Source organism: Rhinatrema bivittatum, chromosome 1 (assembly GCF_901001135.1).
Source record: "Rhinatrema bivittatum chromosome 1, aRhiBiv1.1, whole genome shotgun sequence".
Classification (NCBI taxonomy): Eukaryota; Metazoa; Chordata; class Amphibia; order Gymnophiona; family Rhinatrematidae; genus Rhinatrema; species Rhinatrema bivittatum.
This window is the reverse complement of record NC_042615.1, coordinates 165,801,807-165,824,944: the sequence shown is the minus strand read 5'-3', so window position 1 is coordinate 165,824,944 and position 23,138 is coordinate 165,801,807. Positions and strand designations below refer to the sequence as shown.

The 23,138-nt window shown below is 42.3% G+C and overlaps 1 protein-coding gene across 5 annotated transcripts in view; it reads right to left on the bottom strand.

Moving 5' to 3' along the window:
- ARAP2 (ArfGAP with RhoGAP domain, ankyrin repeat and PH domain 2) overlaps nucleotides 1-23,138 on the bottom strand; it is a 619,943-nt gene that overhangs the window by 475,279 nt on the left and 121,526 nt on the right. For all 5 annotated transcript variants that reach the window (XM_029589653.1, XM_029589667.1, XM_029589686.1 and 2 more), the window contains exons 5-6: nucleotides 14,739-14,806; nucleotides 9,586-9,954 (exon numbers count right to left, since the gene is read on the bottom strand). In XM_029589653.1, coding sequence (XP_029445513.1) covers nucleotides 9,586-9,954; nucleotides 14,739-14,806 — 437 coding nt within the window. The remainder of the gene's footprint in view (nucleotides 1-9,585; nucleotides 9,955-14,738; nucleotides 14,807-23,138) is intronic.

The window sequence follows — 23,138 nt, the reverse complement described above, 5'->3', positions numbered from 1 at the left end:
AGAGAATCCAATATGTCCAATACCAGGTCCAAAAAGACAATGAATGTTTGAATTTGGTACAATAATAGCAGGTGTAAAAGCACTCGTACATTCTTGATGATGTTCGCACATACATTATTTATAAAGTAGCAGTGTTGCAGGGGTGGACAATTAGTCTGAGATGAGGCTACCTGCAGTAGGGAGCCTTGCAGGTTCTTGTCATTGGTTGGTAGAGCTGGCCAGTGTGGATACCCAACAGGACCTTCACCAATACCGCCCTAATTCCCCGCAGGTTGAACGCTTGGGTACCGGAGCCAGATGGACTTAGGAGCGGGTCTCCGGAGAAGAACAACTCCATGAAGGGCGCCGATGAGAGCAGTGAGAGTTCTAAGGGTCAGGACAGGCACCAGTCCAGCGAGGTCCAGAAACATAGAAGGGTTCAGGGCAGGCAGCAATCCAACGAAGTCAGGAAATGTACCAGAAGTCAGGGCAGGCAGCAATCCAACAAGTCCAGAAACGATCCAAGCCAAGACCAGAGAAGCAATCCAGAAGGAGACACGGCGTCAGGCAACCAGCTACTCATAAGGAGCTTGACCTGTTGCTGAGGCAAGGCACTGCAGGCAGAAACAGGTAGGGGTGTGCATTTGTTTTGAATGCATATGTAAAACGCAACGTAATTTTTTTTTTAACTTAAAAAAGAGATGAGGCGAAAACATAGCTATGTTGAATACGTTGGAAATCGCGATTGTTGATCCTAAATAAAAATTTAAACCCCTCACCCTCCTTAATCCCCCCCCCCCCCAAGACTTACCAAAACTCCCTGGTGGTCGAGTGGAGACGTCACGTGCTCCTCGCAAAGGAATACAGAAATGGCGTCCTGACTCTCCGCTGGACCACCAGGGAGTTTTGGTAAGTCTTGGGGGGGGATTAAGGAGGGTGAGGGGTTTAAATTTTTATTTAGGGAATCGGTGCACGTATGGACATAGACATAGACATAGACATATGGACATAGACTCAACTTATAGAATTCTTATAGAGCTAACCTCCCATTCATCGCCAAGATCATGGAAAAACTAGTGAACTCTCAACTCTCAGATTTCATCGAAGACAACAATCTTCTCTTCACCCCACAACACGGCTTCAGAAAAAATCGAGGCACAGAATCCCTCCTCTCCTCATTGACAGATTATATCTTAATGGGCCTTGACAAAGGAAACTCATTCCTATTGATCCTGTTAGACCTCTCAGCAGCGTTCGACACGGTCAACCACGCCATCTTCCTAAACCAACTCTCGTCTATAGGAATCAGCGGCACCGTCCTATCCTGGTTCAAAACGTTTCTCAATAACAGAGGTTACAAAGTTAAAATCCAAAACAAGGAATCCTCTAGATTTGACTCTGTCATAGGAGTCCCTCAAGGTTCTTCATTATCTCCGACCCTATTTAATATCTATCTTCTTCCTCTCTGCCAACTTCTCACCAACCTCAATCTAAAGTACTTCCTTTATGCAGACGATATCCAAATCATCATCCCCATCAAAGATACATACTCTGAAACTCTTGACTACTGGGAATCATGCCACCTGAAAATCAAACAACTACTAAACAACCTACACCTCATCTTAAACTCTTCTAAGACAGAAATCCTTCTCATTTCTCCGGAAACCAACATCTCCAACACTACTCTTCCCACCAACCTACCTACCACACAAGTTCGAGACTTAGGAGTGATAATAGACAACCGGCTAAACTTCAAGGCCCATATCAACAAAACAACCAAAGACTGCTTCTATAAACTCCAGGTTCTGAAGAGGATAAGACCTCTTTTCCATGCCCAAGACTTCAGAACGATCATCCAAGCAGTCATTTTTGCAAAATTAGACTACTGCAATTCCCTATTGCTAGGTCTGCCCTCTTCCTACTCCAAACCACTACAGATGATTCAAAACTCAGCAGCTCGATTACTAACAGGCGCAAGAAAGAGAGACCACATATCCCCCATTCTGAAAGAGTTACATTGGCTACCCGTCCACTTCCGTATCATGTACAAAGCCATTTGTGTCATCTTCAAAACTATTCATCAACGCATCTCCCTCGATCTACAAATCCCCCTCCAAGCATACAACTCGACAAGACCTACCAGAAATGTCTACCGAGGCGCCCTCAAAGTTCCCCCTGCGAAAATGACCAAACACATCACTCTAAGAGATCGTGCCACCTCCACTGCTGGCCCTTCTCTGTGGAATTCCATTCCCACAGATCTCAGACTGGAACCCTGCCTCTTAACTTTTAGGAAAGGACTTAAGACTTGGTTATTCAAGCAAGCTTTCCCAGACACAATCTAATATCACGTTATAGATACAAACCAAGGACTTCAAATATTCAGCCATTAATCATGCCATTTTTACATAGCATTTAATTTATTTGTATACCGTTTAACCGTTTATTCTTTCCTATCTCTTCCTTCTTATCCAAGTTCTGCTACCCTTGTTATTTGTAACTGCTCCTTCGATCACCACAGTTCTAGTTGTTGTATTTAATGCACTCCCGTTCCATGTAAACCAGCAAGATATGTGCTCATGATTGCCGGTATATAAAAACCTTAAATAAATAAATAAATAAATAAATATTGACCGAAATTGACCCCCCCTTTCGACTTATGGACTTATGAACATAAACTTTTTGTCTGCACATCCCTAGAAACAAGCTTTAGTAGACAGAAGGGCTGAAGTCATCAGAGGGAGCTGTGGGAACTTTTCCCGCTGCAGCCCCTTTTAGATCAGAGTGCGCGCCTCGGGAGGCACTGGTGGGGCCAAGCGTCAGCAGTGTGAGCAATGGCTCCATGCTATGAGAAAGTTTGTTGATGGAAGCAGCAGCTCCCTGCCGCTCCATGAGAGGTCGGGGCTGAACTGGGTTATGTGTTTAGGTAAGTGCGACTGGCCGTGGAGCACCGCGGCCGGTGCGCTCAACACAAAGTATGCATGAACATCTATGCGATGCCCTGCCACATCCCAAACATGTCCATTTTGTTTGAATATACATTTCCGTGTGAACACGTGAATAAATACATACCCGCCCTGTTTTGTAAATCTTATATGGGAAAATATACATGCAAAAAAGGCATTTTTACACACAAAATCCTTTGAAAATTTACTCCTGAGTTTAAACAAAGGGCCCTTATGCAGCTAAATGTACATGCATACCTTTTGGAAAAGGGATGTAAAATTAAGAACATTAACACTATGCCATCTACATGTGTAATTCTAATAAATGTCCACAAAATGCCTCTTGGAATTCCTTAGTTTGTATGCATTATGAAAATACACGTGTACTTACAGGGGACCAAAAATCATGACTGACTTGCAGGTTAAATCTATTTTTATCCATATAGAAGACAACTAAGCCTTATGAAGCTTTTTACTATTAATACTATAGCCTTTTTAAATATATTTCTTATATAACAGAGTAGAGAGAGTTGCAATTGCATAGCTAAATCAGCGGTACAGTTTTAATAGCCATATTGATCAAGGAGAAGACTGGAATCTTAGAATGTAGTGATATATGTTTTAAGGAATCAAGGAAAAAGATGTGTAGTATAGTGCTTTTAAGACCACACAGATCCCTTCTTTACAAACTGTATGAAGAAAGGACCTGTGTGGATTTGAAAGTCAGTGTACTCAACATCTTTATTGTTGGTCCTTTTATAAATCAGCACTACCAACTAATAGGTAGATTTATGGAATTACGGTAAGGCATTAACATACAGAAAACAGCATTTAACGAGCAATAACACTATTTATTGAAGGATTATCATAAAATATTCAGGCCTCAAACCCACCTCTTTTACAATGAGCTGCAAGTATGAAAAGAAGGCAGTTGCATCAAAAACGTACTGTATGTACAATAAAACATTTCAATTATGGTAAAGTGGCACAAGCTATTTTTAAACTGAATCAGACAAGCACACACAGCACAGAATAAGTCACAGAATGCCTGCTAAGAAAGGAAACACATTATGATTTATGATACACTAGTCTTTAAAATAAAAATTTCTTGAAAATATTATCAAGTCAATGGCAACACCAATAATTGTCCTACTCTTAAGAGTCAGACGCCCATTTGTGTTATGCTTACTTTATGTATAACATATGTTTTTATTGTAACCCACCTAGCAATAAAGAGAATGCAGGACAGAAATACTTTCAATAAATAAAATGACAGAAAAGTAAAATATTTCTAGACTTCAGTCTACATTCAACATATTCATAGGTTATGGACCAATTATTTCAAGTAGCTTCTCAAATCTTCACATTTGCCATGTATATGATGAAAACAGAAAACTGATTGAGACAATGCTAGAAGTACCAAAAAACAGAATATAAACACATTAAAATAAGTAAATCATTTTAAATGGGACTAGCTGATTTAATTATTCAATCACTTTGGTAATAAAAACCATTTGAAGTGAAAGTGATAACATTTGAAACAATTTCAGTTTTGCATTTGAAAAAGCCCTGACCCTCAGTCACGAAAAAACACTAGTGACCCTCTGTCACTAGTGATCCTCTGTCATTAGTGACCCTCTGTCACTAAAAAAACACTAAAAAAAACAGCAACATGAAAGTCAAATACACCAGCACTGACAGCATTTGAGAAAATAGAAAGTGCCTCAATAACCAGCATTGTAGTGAAAAGGAAATGAGGTTTCAATAGCTACAGTTCCAACTGCTTCCTGTTTCTTTCCCCTATTTCCTTCTGCAAAAGGGTCTGGTACCAGTCAAGTTAAGGCCAATCATAGCACTGAGAAGAGATTGTCCAATTCCACAGTGAAAGTGGAGCAGCAAGACTTCATGTAGAAGCAGGTGCAACTTTGCAAGGAAGGCCATTACATTGGTGAACATACTGAGTAAAGTGAAAGGGACAAATTAGGCTCTCTAAATTTTGGAACTATAATTCTGGTTACTACAGAGTATGATGAAAGTGATGACAAAGTTAATCCAAATGACCATGAGCTGGAAATAGAAAATGTATCAATGATATCCACATTATTCCTAGCATGTGTATGATTCTGTGTATATATTTCTTGCATATGTATCATTTCAAGAGCAGGTGTAAGCATGTGAGCTTATGCTGCACTAAGGTGCAGGTGGCCCTCTAATTTTCAAAGTTGATTTATGCATGTCACTCTGCTTTGAAAATCAAGGCTGAAATCTCTCTGTACACGCAGGTTGTTATACAATTATGCCCTCCCCCCAAGTGTTTCAAAAAAATCATGAGCTATAGTTAACTTTGATAGAAAAAAAGTCTTAAAATATTTAGTATGTATGAAAGCTGCAAACATTTTTCTGTACCTTTTATCCTCGTGTTCTAAACATTCTTCATTTTATATAGTTACCTCTGCTACACTATTATAGCAACATAAATTCCTTAGTAGGCCTTCACACTCGGTCACTCTAGAGATTCAGTATTAGCGGTCATGCAAAGCTGCTCCTACAGATCCTCTTCCTCCTCCTTAGGACACTGAAGATAGAACCCCTGCTATGGAGGAGGCACAAGTTACAAAATAAAGACAACTAGGAAAATCTGTGGGGTTTTAAGGATTGGGGCTAATAGGGGGGGGCAGTGAAGGATATTGAACTAAGGGGATTTATTTATTTATTATTTTTATAAACTGACATTTGATCTCAATCGAGATATCACACTGGTTTATATTCAGGTACTGTAGGTATTTCTCTATCCCCAGAGGGCTTACAATCTAAGTTTGTACCTGAGGCAATGGAGGGTAAAGTGACTTGCCCAAGGTCACAAGGAGCAACAGCAGGACTTGAACCCTGGTCTCCTGGTTCATAGTCCACTGCTCTAACCACTAGGCTATTTGTGCTCCTACCAGGTGACAGGGGCCGACCAATGGCACCTGTAGCCCCTGTGATATAGTAAGGGCAAAAGCTATCGGCGCCATTTTGAATACCGGCAGCCGACAGCCCGAGTGCAGGAGATCGTTCCATGACCCCCGCTGGACCATCAGGGACTTTTGGCAAGTCTTGTGGGGGTGGGGGGGGTCAGGAGCGTGGGTGTTTATTCATTAGTGATACTTTGTATTCGTGGGGGTTTGCCATATGTTTCATGACCCCCACGAATACAACGAATATGGCATATACATTGCAGATTGCCAATACATTGCAAATGAATGCACACCCCTAGCGCGCGGCGGCCAACTGCCAGAGCACGCTTCCCTGAGACAGCGACTAATGGCTGATGTCCAGGCAGCCTCTGTCCAGCCCCACTGACCCCCGCCCACACCACGCACCCTGGCCTGCTCCTTTTCAGGGCCTGGCAATTGTGCACGTATCATCACTTATGAGCGTAGCCGTGCCCTTTTGAAAATGAGCATGGCACGCACAGGGCCAGGCCACATGCGTAAGTGACGATATTTATGCGTGTGGCCGATTAAAATTTCAGCCGATACTGTTTCTGAAAGTGTTTCCGGATCTTTTTCTTACTTGAGATAGAATATCAACAATCTACTATTAAAAAACAACAAAAAAACAAGGAAGAAAGTATCCATTCATGCCATAGTGAGGGAGTAACAGAAGGGAAATAAGGGAAGTTTGAGTATTTGCTCAGTCATTTGGAACTTTAGAAGGCAAAAGAGGGGATGATACAAGTCTATTTGTGGAAAATGGTGGAATAGCTGCATTAGGCTTTCAAGAAGACTTGGGTACTCTGCCCAAAGTGATCATGTTTATATCCCTAGAAGCAATGATTATGGAAGAGTTGTATGTTCAGACAATAGCCTCACTATTTTGCTGACTGACTGGATTGCTACAAACTTGGCAGTAAGATATAGGAAAGGGCCTGGGTGTTGGGGAAAGTATGGAACTTGTAAGAACCAGAGAGAAAGATGACAATGCCTAGAATGGCTTACCAGTGGAGATGGTGGTAGCCAGCACTATAACAGAATGAAAACTTGCTTAGGACAGAAATATTTGCCACTATAGTTAATACTTACTTTTTATCATCTTTTATTTTGAGGCATTTCTTTTGTTATACTATAGGTTTGCTTTTGTTTATTTACTTTAATGACTATTTTATGTATTAAGTTAACTTTTATGTAGCACTTTGAATGTGATATTGTAAACCGCACTGATAAAGCCTGGTTGAAAGCACTGTATATAAAAATAAAAAAATGAATGAATAAATAAATAAATACATAGTAAGAACAATATTGAGTGATGGGGTAAAAGGCAAGGGTGGGAGCTGGTGATAGTTTAAGTACGGGAATTTATATACTCATCTATCCAAAGATGTAGAAAGCTGGAGAGAAATCAATGGAGCAGACTGGGAGTGCAAATTGATCCTTACCTGTCACCTTCCACTATATTACTGTTATTCCCTCTGCCATTGAACTAGCCTGGTGATGTGGCAGAGTACTACTGTATACTAAGGAACTGAATACAAGGAATTTCCTTTTAGCAGGGTGCAACTATTTCCTGTTTAAAAGTGATAAGCAACCACTGCTCCAGACACCAGTAGTTTTCTGTTTGTAAATATTTATTTTGGTATTATTGTGTGATCAAATCAATAGCTTTTGGCTAAATACTGTAAAATTACATTCAGACACTGCATAGAAAAAATGAAATGGGGTTATAGATTGTATTCCATCTGTAATTGATATCATCAGATAATATGTTAATCATTTTCTGTCTAATGACAACAAAGTATTCAAAATACACATTATAGGAGGCAAATACTGAGCCACTATCCTATAGTTAGCCACTTCAGAAGAGGCATAGGAAGAATAGGAAGATCTACTAGGGGTGTGCATTCGTTTCCTATGTATTTGTAATCCGCAACGTATAGGGCCATATTTGTTGTATTCATGGGGAAGCGAAATGTATCACGATTCCCCACAAATACATCGACTCTTCGCCGAATTATTCGGCCGTCTAAAGGAGCCAATTTAAACAAACCTCCCCACCCTCCTGACCTCCCCAAGACTTAACAAAACTCCCTGGTGGTCCAGCAGGGGGTCTGGGAGCCATCTCCTGCACTCACACCCTTGCCTGCCAGTATTCAAAATGGCGCTGATAGCCTTTCACCTTCTATGTCACAGGGGCTACCACTGCCATTGGTCAGCCCCTGTCACATGGTAAGAGCACAAGATGGCGCCAGCCATCCATTGCTCCTACCATGTGACAGGGGCTGACCAATGGCAGCAGTAGCCCCTGTGATATAGAAGGTCAAAGGCTATCGGCGCCATTTTGAATACCGGCAGCTGAGGGTGTGAGTGCAGGAGATGGCTCCCGGACCCCCCGCTGGACCACCAGGGAGTTTTAGTAAGTCTTGGGGGGTCAGGAGGGTGGGGGGGTTGTACTTAATTCAACTTTAGCCAGGAAACGAATAAGAATTAACGCATGTACGTATCGGGGGCCCCCCTTGCCGAATGCAACGTATTCCCCCCGACGAATATGAATCCCGAATGCAACGCATGGCATCCCTCTGCACATCCCTAAGATCTACCAAGAGAAGGAGGATCTTTCAAAATGGGTGTGTGATGGTGAGGCTAATAATACACCATTGATGAGGTGTGTCAGCCTGGAATGCAGTGAGATGATTTATTCTTAACTGTTTCCTTCACCATATCCTCTGACAACAGATTCCATAGCTTGATTGTGCTCTGAGTGAAATAATGCTTCATAATGTTTGTTTGTTTTAAATCTGCTGACTGCTAGTTTCAAAGAGTGTCCCTGAGTCCTAGTGTTATTTGAAAAGGCAAATAATCATTTCTGTTTACCCTTTCCACCCCATTCATGATTTTATAAATCTCAATTATATCCCCTCACAGTCATCCCTTCTCCAAGCTAAAGGAAGAGTCTTTCTCCATAAGGGAGGTTTTCTGAGATTTATTCACAATCAATTTGTCTCCTAAACAAGTTTTATTCCCTGGTATGAAAAATCAATTTGTCTACTTTTATCCTTCCCTGAAGGCTCCTGGCTGCATTCATTGTCTGCCACCAGCAGCATTCAGCATCGCCCATCACTTCTAAGTCTCACAGTTGTCTCTCATCATTGGGCCCCTCTCTGCCCCCTCTCATTGACTAGAAGACCGAAGTAGGAGCTGGCTTTACTTCTGCTACCACTTCTGAGTTCACCATGCTGATTACTAACATCATCGCCTGTCGCTGTCTGCAAGCTGAGCAGTGGGGGCTAGCTTTGGATGTGCTGACACCTGTGCCCAAATTATCAAGCAACATCAGAAGCTGAAATCTCTTTTGGAACACAAATGCAAGTCAGGGACGATATAAATGTGGAACCTCAAAAATTGGATGTCATACGTTCAAGGACTTCCTGTACTTGATATTTATTGATTTAATGTTAATGTATTTGATTGTACTGATATAAGTTATTAAGATTATGCATTTTGTATTTATTCTAAAGGTTTTTTTTTTTTTTTTAATCAAGGAAGATGGTCTTAAAGTGTTAAATAATATTAAATGGCAAAATAATCTAACAACTAATCTCTGAATTCCAACTCAAACATTGTTCTTATATTTACAAAGTTACTTAAGGAAAATTATCAATGGAAAAAAAACACACAATACATACCCCTGAGGTGAAAGTTTATCCAGCCAGCCTGTTTTAATTGCCTTCGTTGAAGATCCATAGAAGCATGCATATGGTGATATCGATGAATCATTCTGGACACTAGTTGTATGGTCATCAGTGGGGTCACCCCCTGCTTGAAAAGGCAAAGAAGAGCTCATTCTATTACCAGAGCTAAATTTTTCATTTTGGTTCCTGATGTGAGAGAGAGATTGATTTGTGGATGCTTCCAAATGTCTTGCCCTTAGTCTCTGAGCACATTCCTCAACAGTGGAATATTCAGATTCTTGTGATGGTTCCTCTAGGACTATAGTGTTTTTCTGGAAAAAGGTAATTTCATTTTCCTCTTGATCTTCAGATGGATAGCAGTTCCTGTCAAATAAATAGCAAAACATACTTTCTGGTATTATTCACTAACAATAACTTGATACATATTATTACAACAAATAAAAGCAGCACATAAAAATAGATGTTTGACTAATTTTAAAAAATAGTATTAAATCTTGTGTGAATGCTTCATTGTCAAACTAAGATAATATGTACACAATTTCCTATTAAAAGCCTTACTTCTAAAGTACAATACACACAAAGTTTTGCTTATTAGAATCTGGTTGTATTGAGATTAACTAATAAGGGCCTGGTGAGATGTACTGACAAATTATATATTTTTAAAATCTATATAATAATGCACAAAAAGCCATAACATTAATTGCTAGTTCATGGGCTTTAGATATTGTGGCTTCCTATATAATTGTGTTTTGTGTAATTTATTTCATAGCTATATGTAAAATTACACTGACTTCAAGCAAAAAGTGAGAGGAATCTGATTTAATTACATCTGGCTATAATTATTATAAACTGCTTAGAAAAGGGTGATATATCTACTGAAAAATAAAATAGAATAAGTACACCCAAGAAAACAAAGAAGACTGCTTCATTGTTCTCACTCGTGTTTACTTAGTGGGACTGATAAATCCCCTAGGAATATATTAAGATTTCTGGCTACATTTTAGCTGCATTCACTGTAGGAAGATCACAATACTTGAACTTAAACCTCTAAATAATCAAATTTTCTATAATGAAAATATAAAACCTTCAAATGAAACCATTCAGGGGCCTATATACTAAAGATCACTAATGTGCATTACATGCTTTTAACATGCAATAAGTCAGAGATAACAATCTTGCATTAAAGCTAATGCACTTGCATTAATGTTAGTGCAAAATTACATTGTAATCCTTCTTTGGGAGCAGGGGCCTACCTACCTACTGTACCTCAATTATATCTCACCTTTGGTAGGGTTTTGGATACGCATGTAATTAAAAGACATCAAAATTGTTTTGACAGAGAAGTAGAGTGAGAACCAAGAAATTTTATATTTATATTTTATTGTTGATTTATTTTAATATATGTACCAATTTTGTACATCACTTTGGGAGATTTTAATCAGTAAAGTGATAGATACATGCTATTATAAAATTAAATTAATTAAATTTAATCCAAATGAACTGTGTAGTCTGCAAAGCAGTTCAAATATTTACATGGGCCACCACAAATTGTTTTAAACCACACTAATTTGCATTAACCTATGGGTTAAAGCAAAACCTTAATTACACCCCAAGAGACAAATATATTGTGATTGGCCTCTTTGGCTACCACAAGGCCAGATGCTGAATGGTCTGAAGGAACCTTTGACACACTTTGATGGTAGGGTCTTTTTGGCTCAGAGGAACCCTTGACAGAGGTGAGATCTCTTTGGTTCATTGAAGCCTTTGAAATACTCAGAGGAAGGGGACTGAGCTTTAGGGGTGTGCATTCGTTTTGAACTTAAATGTAAAACGCAACTTTTTTTTTTTAACTTAAAAAAGTGATGAGGCGAAAACGATCGGATTTCCAACTTATTCAACATAGCTATGTTGAATGTTTGCGATGCTGCTGCCTTACGAGTGTTTATTATTAAGAAACGTAAATTCAACTAACTTTTGCCAAGGCCTTAACAAGAGAGATGGTAATTTCAGTGCAGTTTTTAAATCATAGAAAGAAAAATATAGTGGCCATAAAAAGATATAGACTATAAAAATAGTAAAAAATACGAAAAAAAAAACAAAACCCTAAAGAAATGAAGCTTAAGGACAGAATAGTCAGGGTTGTGGTTTATTGAGAATAACACAGCATTAGAGTCTCAGGATTCAATTTAATTAGTTGGGCTGTACCCAAGACACCAGTTGTGACTGAGTATTTTTGGCTCCCATGTTCTAAATGCATATAGTAAAAGCAAACTTAAACATTAAGGGGCGGATTTTAAAAGCCCTAAATCCAGAGGATTGCAAAAAGGGGTGGTCCAGGGCGGAGTGTGGGTGGGGCGGTATGGGGGCGGGGCCAGAGGCCTCCGACACAGCGGCCATTGCCGCTGTGTCGAAGGATCGCATGCCGGCAAGCTGCCGGCGTGCGCAACTTGCACCTGCCCGCACACACCCTTTTAAAATCTACTTCTGCGTGCCGGATTTTAAAAAGGTTATGCGCTCCGGGCCTATAGCTATGTTGAATACATTGGAAATCGCGATTGTTGATCCTAAATAAAAATTTAAACCCCTCACCCTCCTTAATCCCCCCCCAAGACTTACCAAAACTCCCTGGTGGTCCAGCGGGGAGTCAGGACGCCATTTCTGAACTCCTTTGCGAGGAGCACGTGACGTCGGTGTCACGTCGGAGTGACACAGCGTCACGTGATTCTCCGCGCGTTCGCTTCGGGACCCAGCTTGGGGGGGTCAGGAGGCCACCCCAAGCTGGCCAAAAATTCCTTTTGGGTGCAACGAGGGTCCCGGAGCGAACGCGCGGGGAATCACGTGACGCCGCGTCACTCCGATGTGACGCCGTCACGTGCTCCTCGCAAAGGAGTTCAGAAATGGCGTCCTGACTCCTCGCTGGACCACCAGGGAGTTTTGGTAAGTCTTGGGGGGGGGATTAAGGAGGGTGAGGGGTTTAAATTTTTATTTGCACGTATGGACATAGACTCAACTTATGGAATTCTCCATATGTCCATATTGACCGAAATTGACCCCCCCTTTCGACTTATGGACTTATGAACATAAACTTTTGGTCTGCACATCCCTACTGAGCTTGCTTTCACCCAAAATAGCTTTTCTGATCAGTTAAGGTGGTGAGGGTACAATGTTACTGCTGGCATTAATATAATCCATATTAAATTTGGTTGGAATACAAGATCTACTAAAGCTTAATACTTTTTAATAAATCCAGTATTAGAATAGAGCATTAATGCCCCATTTTATCATGCCTCAGTAATCAAGCCCCTTAGGGGTAGATTTTAAAAAGGAGCACGCGCACACATGTACGCCCGATTTTATAACATGCGCATGAAAGCACACGCATGTTATAAAATCCGGCACGCACAAGGGGGTGCACAATTGTGCACCTTTCGCGTGCCGAGACCACTCCGAGCTGTGCTGCCTTCCCTACCCCCACCCCACCTTCCCTTCCCTTCTGCTACCTCCCCCGCCCTTTCCTCCCTACCTTTTCTCTCTTCTTTTTTTGTTTCTAAACTTTCTTCAGCCGTAGGGCTGAAGTAAGTTGTGCGCGCTGGCAGACTGCCGACACGCAATGCCAAGCACAGTGGCAAATGGGCGCTGCGCCTGGAGCCTCTGGCCCCAACCCCGCCCCCGGACCGCCCCGCCCTGCCCACACCCCCTTCCCGCTTCTCTAGTAAAGTCCCGGGACTTACACGCGTCCCGGGGCTATAGGCCTGGAGCGCATAACCTTTTTAAAATCCGGCACGCAGAAGTAGATTTTAAAAGGGTGTGTGCGGGCAGGTGCAAGTTGCGCACGCCGGCAGCTTGCCGGCATGCGATCCTTCGACACAGCAGCAATGGCCGCTGTGTCGGAGGCCTCTGGCCCCGCCCCCATACCGCCCCACCCACACTCCGCCCTGGACCACCCCTTTTTGCAATCCTCTGGATTTAGGGCTTTTAAAATCCGCCCCTTAATGTTTAAGTTTGCTTTTACTATATGCATTTAGAACATGGGAGCCAAAAATACTCAGTCACAACTGGTGTCTTGGGTACAGCCCAACTAATTAAATTGAATCCTGAGACTCTAATGCTGTGTTATTCTCAATAAACCACAACCCTGACTATTCTGTCCTTAAGCTTCATTTCTTTAGGGTTTTGTTTTTTTTTCGTATTTTTTACTATTTTTATAGTCTATATCTTTTTATGGCCACTATATTTTTCTTTCTATGATTTAAAAACTGCACTGAAATTACCATCTCTCTTGTTAAGGCCTTGGCAAAAGTTAGTTGAATTTACGTTTCTTAATAATAAACACTCGTAAGGCAGCAGCATCGCAAACATTTTTTGAATTATTTACTCAAAAGAACAGTATCATTTAAACAGCTTTTTTTCTTACTGACTTTAATCTTTGCAGTAAAGCTGTTCCTCCAGCTTTCTGAATTATTCACTACAATTATGGACTGAGGCATGTAAAGGTGCCATTAGTAACCATTTATAGCATGTGTGTGTTTGTGTGTATGTGTATGAATGTACACATGTGCACAAACACACACACGTGCACAAACACACACATATACATTTTATTCATACTTAAAACATATCAAGGTTATCATACAATTGGTTAACAAATGGCATTCAGCACAGCAGCAACTTAACATGATTCAGTCCATAACTGTGGTACAGAAAGTTGGAAGCAAGTTCAAGAATATATCCTAAAGAAAAAAATGTTAAAGACCAGAATTTTAAAAACATTCAGGATGCCATCTTAAAATGTTCATATCATTTATATACATAATACATCTTTTAAAGTATAAGAAATAAGCTATCCAAAAATTTAAAAATGACTTTATTAAATTAGTAGAAACTAGAAAATAGCAAAGATATTCCTTTACAAAGAATGAGAGCATTAGTTCATATGTGAACCCAACAATATAAGAGTCTTTCAGGTTCAAGCACTGTATGATGCAAAGAAATATGATTTACATAATCTTGAGTTCCAATAATTGAACTGAAGTGTTTATATGCTGTTTGTCTAATTGAAAACTAAATACTGGGGTGCATCCCTCTTCTCATAACTTCTAAATTATTTTCTCAGCAAACATTAGTTTCATATTTAAGTAATACTGTACCATGATTTGTTAAATGAAGCAGCCTCTTCAGATTCTTCAGTCACTGGAAATTCTCTCCCAAAGGTTTCCTGATAAGAGGAGTTCAATTATGAAAAGATGTGTTTACCCTGGAGTGCTGCTACTAATGCTAATTTCTTGAATCTAACAACTTCCATATGAATTTTGTTTCCATTTGTAGCTTTTTAGATATAAGCAGGTGCAGCTGATTGCATTTTTCTTTTTTAATGCAGAGTCATTTTGAGGAATCCATTTGAGCCCAACCTCAGAGAGATCTGAAACAGGTGCTAGGCATGTTACTTCTGTTTCTATTGCTTTACATTTGGAGGCATTTTAATCCACATTCTGAATGCTGACCAATACTAGAACAAAAATAGAAGACTGAAAGGTCTCTATATTCTTGACTAGAAAAGACCAAAAAAGGAAAAAATATTATCTAAGTGTTCGCAAATCTTTTATAAATTGAAAATAAGGCTCACCAGGGCAATTTTTAACTGGCCCCTCCTCCATCTCATCTCCACCCCTCCCCCCCAGCCTGGCTGGTTGGCATGGATTTTGGGTCAATAGGAAAGTTGATGGTTTCAGGTAGAGTCAGGAGCTGAATACTTTGTTAATCCATGATCCTGTGAGCTATTTTTTTTTTATCACAGTGCTGGGATTGGGACTGTGATCACCAATGTCCTGTGGTTGCTGGCTTTCGCTCTGTAGCAGCCTTCCTTCCTTCCCAGACTGTTAGGAGTCTAACATAGGGATGCGGAGCTTACTTGGGATGTGATGGTGGGGTTCCTTCACCTCAACTAGCTGGTATACAGTATTTCCACTCCACAGCACAGGTCAAGGGATTATTACTCATTGCATCTCAGAGCTGGATATAGAGGAGCCTGGTATTCTATGAGCAATACTGTTGTAGAGCTAAGGGCTGGCTGAGGCTTTGTCACAAATTGAGTGTCAACAAAATTCAGTTTGGGGGCCAACTGATACTACCATAGTCTAGCCCTTCCACAGGTTGCAGCATAATGGCAGCTGAAGCCAAGGCCTTGCATAGGCCTAGAACATGATAGGTCACTGTGACTTCAGCCTCTGTCCTACGTAAAGCCTACGCTTTAAGACTGAGTTACGATGCCTGGGCCTGGACTTAGGCCTTGGGGCATGGGAACAGGCCCAATGCCATGACACGGTCCTAAAGACTGGGTCCCAAAGCAGAGGACATGGCCCGGACCCAGGCCCAATGTAATGACATGACCAAGAGACAGGGTCCCGATGCCAGGGCCACAGGCTGGACCCAGGCACGACTCCACAGCCTGACCTGGAGGCCATGTTATGACAACAGGGCCTCCACCTAAGCTATGGCATGGACCCAGGTCTGAAGCCACAACCCAGTCTGCAGACTGGGTCCCAACACCTATACCTTGGCCCGATGTCATGACCCAACCTGGAGGCCGGGTCCCATACCCAAGACTCATGCTGGGACCCAGCCCAGAGTCAGAGTCCTGATGCCTGGGCCTAGACTGAAGCTTGGGCCCATGGCTAACGATGTGACTCAATCCAGAAGCCAAGTCCTGATGCCAGGGCCTTAGCTTGGACCCAGGCCCAAAACAGCAACCCAACCCAGAGGTAAGGTCCCCATGCCAGGGCTTCAGCCTGGATTCAGGCCCAAAACCGGGGGCCTTAGCCCTAACACTGGTTCCTGCTGCTTGGGCCTTGGCCCTTGGCCCAAGCTCAGGCCTTTGCCTTGAAGCCCAGGCCTGGGAGGTCCTCTTCTTCCTTGGCTTTCTTTGGCACTTGAAGGCCAAATGATGCCATCGATGGGATTATGCCAGAGTTACTTAACTAGAGACTGGGTTAATTAACTCCAGCATGACCTCAGTAACCTGCATCATTTGGCCTTCAAGTTCCGAAGAAAGAAGAGAAGGAAGAGGAGGAAGAGGAGCTCTAAGGCCTGAGCTACGAGGCTTAGGCCTGACATAGGCCGAGGCTTAGGGATTGAGACCTGGACTCTGGGCTAAGTTCTGGCATTAGGCCTAGGTCCAGGCCAAGGCCCTGGTGTCAGGGCCTGCCCTCCAGCATGGGTCATAGAGCTGGGCATGGGCCTGGGCCTCAGGACCCAGCATCTGGGTCGAGTCCCAGCATCAGACCTAGGTCTGGGTCGAGGTCCTGGCATTGGGACCTGGTCTCCAGGTTTGGTCCCAGCATTGGGCTTGAGCCAAAGCCGAGGCCCAGGAGTCAGACCTGGTCCTGGACTGTTACCTGCTCCAGGGATCCAGTGTATGTTTTTTTATATTTTTGAGGTCTCTTTCAAGGCCCTGGCATTAGGCCTGAGCTGAGGCAGAGGACCCGGCATTGCACTCAGGTATGGCCATGGTTTGTGGTTCGGGCTGCAGCCTATTCCTGGGTAAAGACCTCGCCTCAGGCGCCTGCATGGTGCTCTGGCATAGGAAAAATCCTTGCTTTGGATATCAGCCTATTCCATAGGTGAGCCTCCAGCTTTGGGCTTGGGCCTAGGCCTGATGGATCAGTTTGTTTTCAAAACAAAATGTGAAACCCAACAAAATTGTCGGATTTTCAATCATTTTACTTTGATAATGAAATGAAACAAAACAGAAAATGTTGGTATATTTTCTATATCATTTCTCCTGAATGCCCATTAGTCTCTCCTGGCTTTACGCCATCAATACACAAAAAGTAATAGCTGGTTATAATATTGCTAGATTCTAGGGAAAGTGTTTGTCTGTCTATTTATTTATTTATTTATTTATTTATTTATTTATTTAAAGGCTTTTATAGACTGGTATTCGTAGGAACATCATACCGGTTTACACAGATGTCAACAGATAATACATGGAACAGGTTGCCAGAAACTTGGAGTGGGAGTATCTTTAACAGGGGATGGTATGGTAACTTGGAGGTAGGCGGAGTATAATGATGGGAGGGGGATTACCTAAAGGGAAGGGGGGTACTGACAACTAAGGTGGGATATACATGCAGAGGATTAATAGTGTATACATGTGGTGGAAAATGAGTGTGTCAATAATACATACATAAAGTGGGGAGCATTCACGGATATACAGCTACAAATTTGCAACAGAAGCAAAGTGTTAAAATGATTGACATATTTGAAACCTGTGAATAATTTTGTTTTGGGTTTTTTTCAGCATAATACAGAATTGGCTTAAATGTAGGGATTGATTCCTTTCCAACTGCAATACCAGTGAAACTAATGTCAACAGCTATTCAGGTAGACAAGTGAATACAAAAATTTGGTATTTAATGCTGGAGCAGGAGCTATGCAAGAATCTGAATAGAGGAAAATTGGATGAAAATGGTGTTTAATGAATCATATAAGGTCCACCCTGTTCCAAGTAATGGAATGCATTAGTTGCCTAATTTCCCTATACATGAGCTTCATTATTCCTCATCAGAAATGCAAAGCCACTCAGGTAACATCAATCCCCTCTAAAACAAATGTCTGGGAAACTGCACTGAGCATGCTCAGGCCATGATATCATTGTAATTCAAGGGTACAAAGCCTAAACACTTTCCCACTCGTAAATTCCTATTTGCATACTCTCTGAAATATTTCTTCATCTTTGCTCCATTGGCATCACTGAAAAAAATATAAGCATTTCCCTACAGAAAAAACTGTATATATATAGTCAAAACTTTAGCAAATTATAAGGCATGAGGAACCACTTTCATGTAAGGCCAGCATGTATTCAAATTAAAAAACAAATGGTTGTCCCATCTATACAATATGTATTTATATCCACTCTTCCCAGCAGTCCTCTCCATTAACGGATAGCATTCACAGGACATTAGCCATATGCTGTGTAACTTTCCTTTATACACACTGTGCAATGCTCAATTATTGCACTTACGTTAAAGCCTCACAGTCTTACAGCCCCATGCCACAAAAGCCAGCAAGATGAAGGCTCTGGCCACTGACATGTGATCTATTACACACAGAGGCTCTATCATTGCCTCTGTTACCCTACATCCTCAGCTGTCATGCCATAATAAATAGGAATACAGAATCATTTTAAATGAATGCAAAAAAGGTAATGGATAAGAAGATTTTTGGTTTGTACGAATGATACAAAACCAAAAATAGGCCTCGGATGAATATACACAAAAAGTTTCAATTATACTTGTATTTGTTTACTCAAAACTCTCCCCCCAAGAAAACAGAACTCCAGCACGATCAGGCCTTGGCTTAGTCCTATCTCCTGGGCTAGGCCTGGGCCTAGGCTTAGGCCTGATGGCAGGCTCAGCCAAAGCGTAATCCCAGTTGCTGAGACCAAGGACTGTGTCCAATGCTGCAGCCTAACCAAGGCTAGGTTCCATCACCAAAGTCCTGGCTTAGCCCAAAGCCAGGTTCCAGTCATCAAGGCCTGGGCCCGAGCCTATCTCTAAGCCTGATGCCATGGCTTGGCTCAAGGCTGGTTCCTGGTCAGAGAGGTCTATAACTGAGTCTGACGCTTGAGGTCTAGGCCAGGGCCCAATGCCTGGATCCAACCATGGCCAGGTCCTATCATCTGGGTCCAGGCCTAGGCTAGGCCCAGTCCCAAGGCTTAGGCCTGGAGGCTCAGGATCAGACAATCCAGCATCTTTTCTTGATCCATCAACTTAAAATGATATCCTCCTCCAGAGCAGATGGTGCTACAATAATATCATTGTGGCATGTCCCAGATCAAGACAATAAGATGCCAGAAGGCCTGCTCCCAAGATGAATCCCAATGTCAGGCTTGGTCCTGGCCCATTTTTTTTTACAGTTAAGTTAATATTAAAATTAAATTATATTAAATTAAGTTTAAAATTATTTCATTATTGACGTTTAAATGTATTAGACTAAGGAATTTTACTTCCTGCTCATTCTGTTTCATTGTAAACCGGTTTGATATGCATTTTATGCAGGAAAATCGGTATAAAAAAAACTTTAAATAAATAAATAAATAAATAATATAAAACAAAAAATTAATAAATGAATATCTTTTGTTGTTCCAAAGCTAATGAAATAAATTGAGGTATCCAAGAAATGAACCAACAAACCAAAATTAATTTTTTGAGGCTTCATATCCCTAATAATATAGGGGATTATGTCTTCATTCATCTGGCTCCTCTAACAACCATGGCACCTTCTACAGCACAGCCATACTACATATTGATTGTCATAATGCCTTCTCGGGAAAGTAGCCTTATGTATCTGTTACCAACCGTGTTCTTGCACAGGGATACATGACTAAATTTAGAGATATAACTATGTCATGTACAAACAAATGGACATATATGGAAATAAAAGAGTAAATGTTGCTACTCACTCTTTTTACCCTTTTTAAAATCTGTTGTTTAGAATCACTGAAGGTTAAAGGATGAATCTCAAATGTGTCTGAAAAGTAGAAATAGACCTGAGCCCTTTAAGTACTAGTAATGCTCTGTCCTAGAGCTGCAGCAGGATAGAGTTGTTACATCCAATAGGAAGGTGCATGCTGTTTTTGTTTTCATGGAGTAATGTCTCTCATGATTCCTATCTTTGCTTTTTTTTGCTTCAGTGCAAATCTTTCTTTTTTTTCTATGCATCCTAACTTTTCTTTCTTTCTTCATGCTTCTTTATGTAACTATTATCCCATTGTCTCTGAATTTCTGCCCGGTTTTTCTCTTTTCTCCTGACCAACTAGAACATGCAGTTGCCTCTCTAAAGGACTAGTGTCCTTCAGACAACTCATGCCACCAGTGGATGCATGCATGCATTCCCCAGGGTTTTTTTCTGGAAGAGAAGAGGTGATCCTGATTGCTGCCTTTTTCTTCCTTTTTACCTGTTGCTTTCTATTTTGTTTATATGGCATTCTAAGTAACTATGTTTTATTTCTCTCTTAGCCTTGCCTGGATATGCTCATGCTATATGTCCAAGAGCAGCAGGAGGAGAAGCAAAGAATCCCCCTCCTCTAGACATGGAAGAAGAGCCATCACCCCAATGAAGGTTCAAAAGCCTGATTCACTCATTTCTGATAGTCTGCTTAAGGGAGATGACTCAAAAGGGATGTGAGAAAGGTGAGGGACACCTGGAAGAGACTTTCAGCAGAAGAGACAGGGGTCAAAGCAATTGCAGAATTCAATCATGCTTAGGGCAGACACAAAAGAATCTTAGAGGCAGTGGAAGGGTGGTAGAAGACCATAGATTAAGATCCATAGCAGCACTGATGCAGGCACAAATAGATAGAATTGGTGGATCAAGTGGTTTTCAGCTGTTGAAATCTATATTTCTATGACTTGTGGTCTTCTTTCCATCAAAGCAACTACATAAAAAAATAGTACAAGCAGCAAGAAATATTTTATTTGCTTTCATTATGATGACTGCTTTTTGATGGGAACATTTTATTATTTTTAAATTCATCTAACATTTTATAATTGTATAGGGAAATGGGTAATCAAAATATATTTGGTAAATGCATTATTTTCCTTTAGTATACCTGCTGTGTCATAGTACATGCACATCAGTTCCCTTTTCCCATGATGCATATCCCCTGTATTCTCAGTATCCTTTCTGTCCTGTCCCATGCTATCACCTCTCCCTTCTATAGCGCTACTTTTTTCTCACCCATGTTTCCTAGACCAATCAGACGACTGCAATTTGTATGTGATCTGCAATGTTATGTTATATTTCTTCCTACAGTCAATGCTTTATTATCTGAATTTTTTAAGCATGTCTTGGGTCAGAACCATTCTTAAAGAGGGCAGAAGGGAGATAGGGGCAGATTTTCAAAGGGTTATGCATGTAACTTATGCGCGTAACCCTGAAAACCTGTCCCTGCACATGCAGAGCCTATTTTGCATAGGCTCAGCGATGCGCACAAGCCCCATTGTGCGTGTTTGTCCCGGGGCTCTGAAAAAGGGGCAGGGAGTGGGCGGGGCACCAGTCCGGGGGCGGTCTGGGGTCGGGACCGAGGCCTCCGGCACAGCGGCCATGCTGGGGGTTTGCGCGCCGGCACTTGGCCAGCGCGCACAAGTTACGCCTGCCCAGAGGCAGGCATAAATTACAAAATAAAGGAATGAGGGGATTTAGGTAGGGCTGGGGGGGGGGAAGTTGGGGGGGGGGGGGAGCAGAAGGAAAGTTCTCTCCGAGGCCGCTCCGATTTCGAAGCGGCCTCGGAGGGAACGGGGAAAGCCATCGGGCATTTTATAACATGCGCGCGCATGTTATAAAATCGGGCGTAGATTTGTGCGCGCCAGGTTGCGCGCACAAATCTACGCCCGCGCGCATGTTATAAAATCTGGCCCATAATGATTAAAGTCACTACCCCATGCCACCACGGTAGTCCCATCCATGACATCACTTGCTGAGCTCCGGCAAGGTAGGAATTTCAATGGCTACATAACTGAGAAACTCAGGTATGGTCTGCAGAGCCCCTCCCCCACTCTGCTCATCAATCTTCACAAGAGGGCAAGTATAGGCCCCGGGCCCTATATGCCCTAGGGTCAGCCCTTTCTAGGTTTTTGTTCTCATAGAAAGAATTCATAGGGGCGGATTTTCAGAGCCCTGCTCGCGTAAATCCGCCCAAAACCGGGCGGATTTACGCGAGCAGGGCCCTGCGCGCCGGTGAGCCTATTTTACATAGGCTCACCGGCGCGCGCAGAACCCCGGGACTCGTGTAAGTCCCGGGGTTTTCGGAGTGGGCGTGTCGGGGGCGTGTCGGGGCGGGGCCGGAGCGTGCGGCGTTGCGGGGGCGTGTCGGCAGCGTTTTGGGGGCGGGTACGGGGGCGTGGCTACGGCCCGGGGCGGTCCGGGGGCGTGGCCGCGCCCTCTGTACCCGCCCCCAGGTCGCGGCCCGGCGCGCAGGAGTCCCGCTCGCGCGCGGGGATTTACGCCTCCCTCTGGGAGGCGTAAATCCCCCGACAAAGGTAGGATGGGGGTTTAGACAGGGCCGGGCGGGTGGGTTAGGGAGGGGAAGGGAGGGGAAGGTGAGGGGAGGGCAAAGGAAAGTTCCCTTCTAGGCCGCTCCGATTTCGGAGCGGCCTAGGAGGGAACGGGGGTAGGCTGCGCGGCTCGGCGCGCGCAGGCTATACGAAATCGATAGCCTTGCGCGCGCCGATCCAGGATTTTAGCCGATACGCGCGACTACGCGCGTATCTACTAAAATCCAGCGTACTTTTGTTTGCGCCTGGAGCGCAAACAAAAGTAGGCTATTCGCGCTCGTCTGAAAATCTACCCCATAGTGAGGATAACCAGTATTACTACCATTGTACTCTAAGAATCAAACACAACTAATTCTAAGTAAAAAACCAACTGATAATAAATTCTAATTTTATCCCTATATTTGTCGATTATTGTATATGAGGGAGAAAACAAGTAAGATACATGCCTTTGAACTGCGTATAAAACTTTCATTGAGAATGTTAATACAAACACCT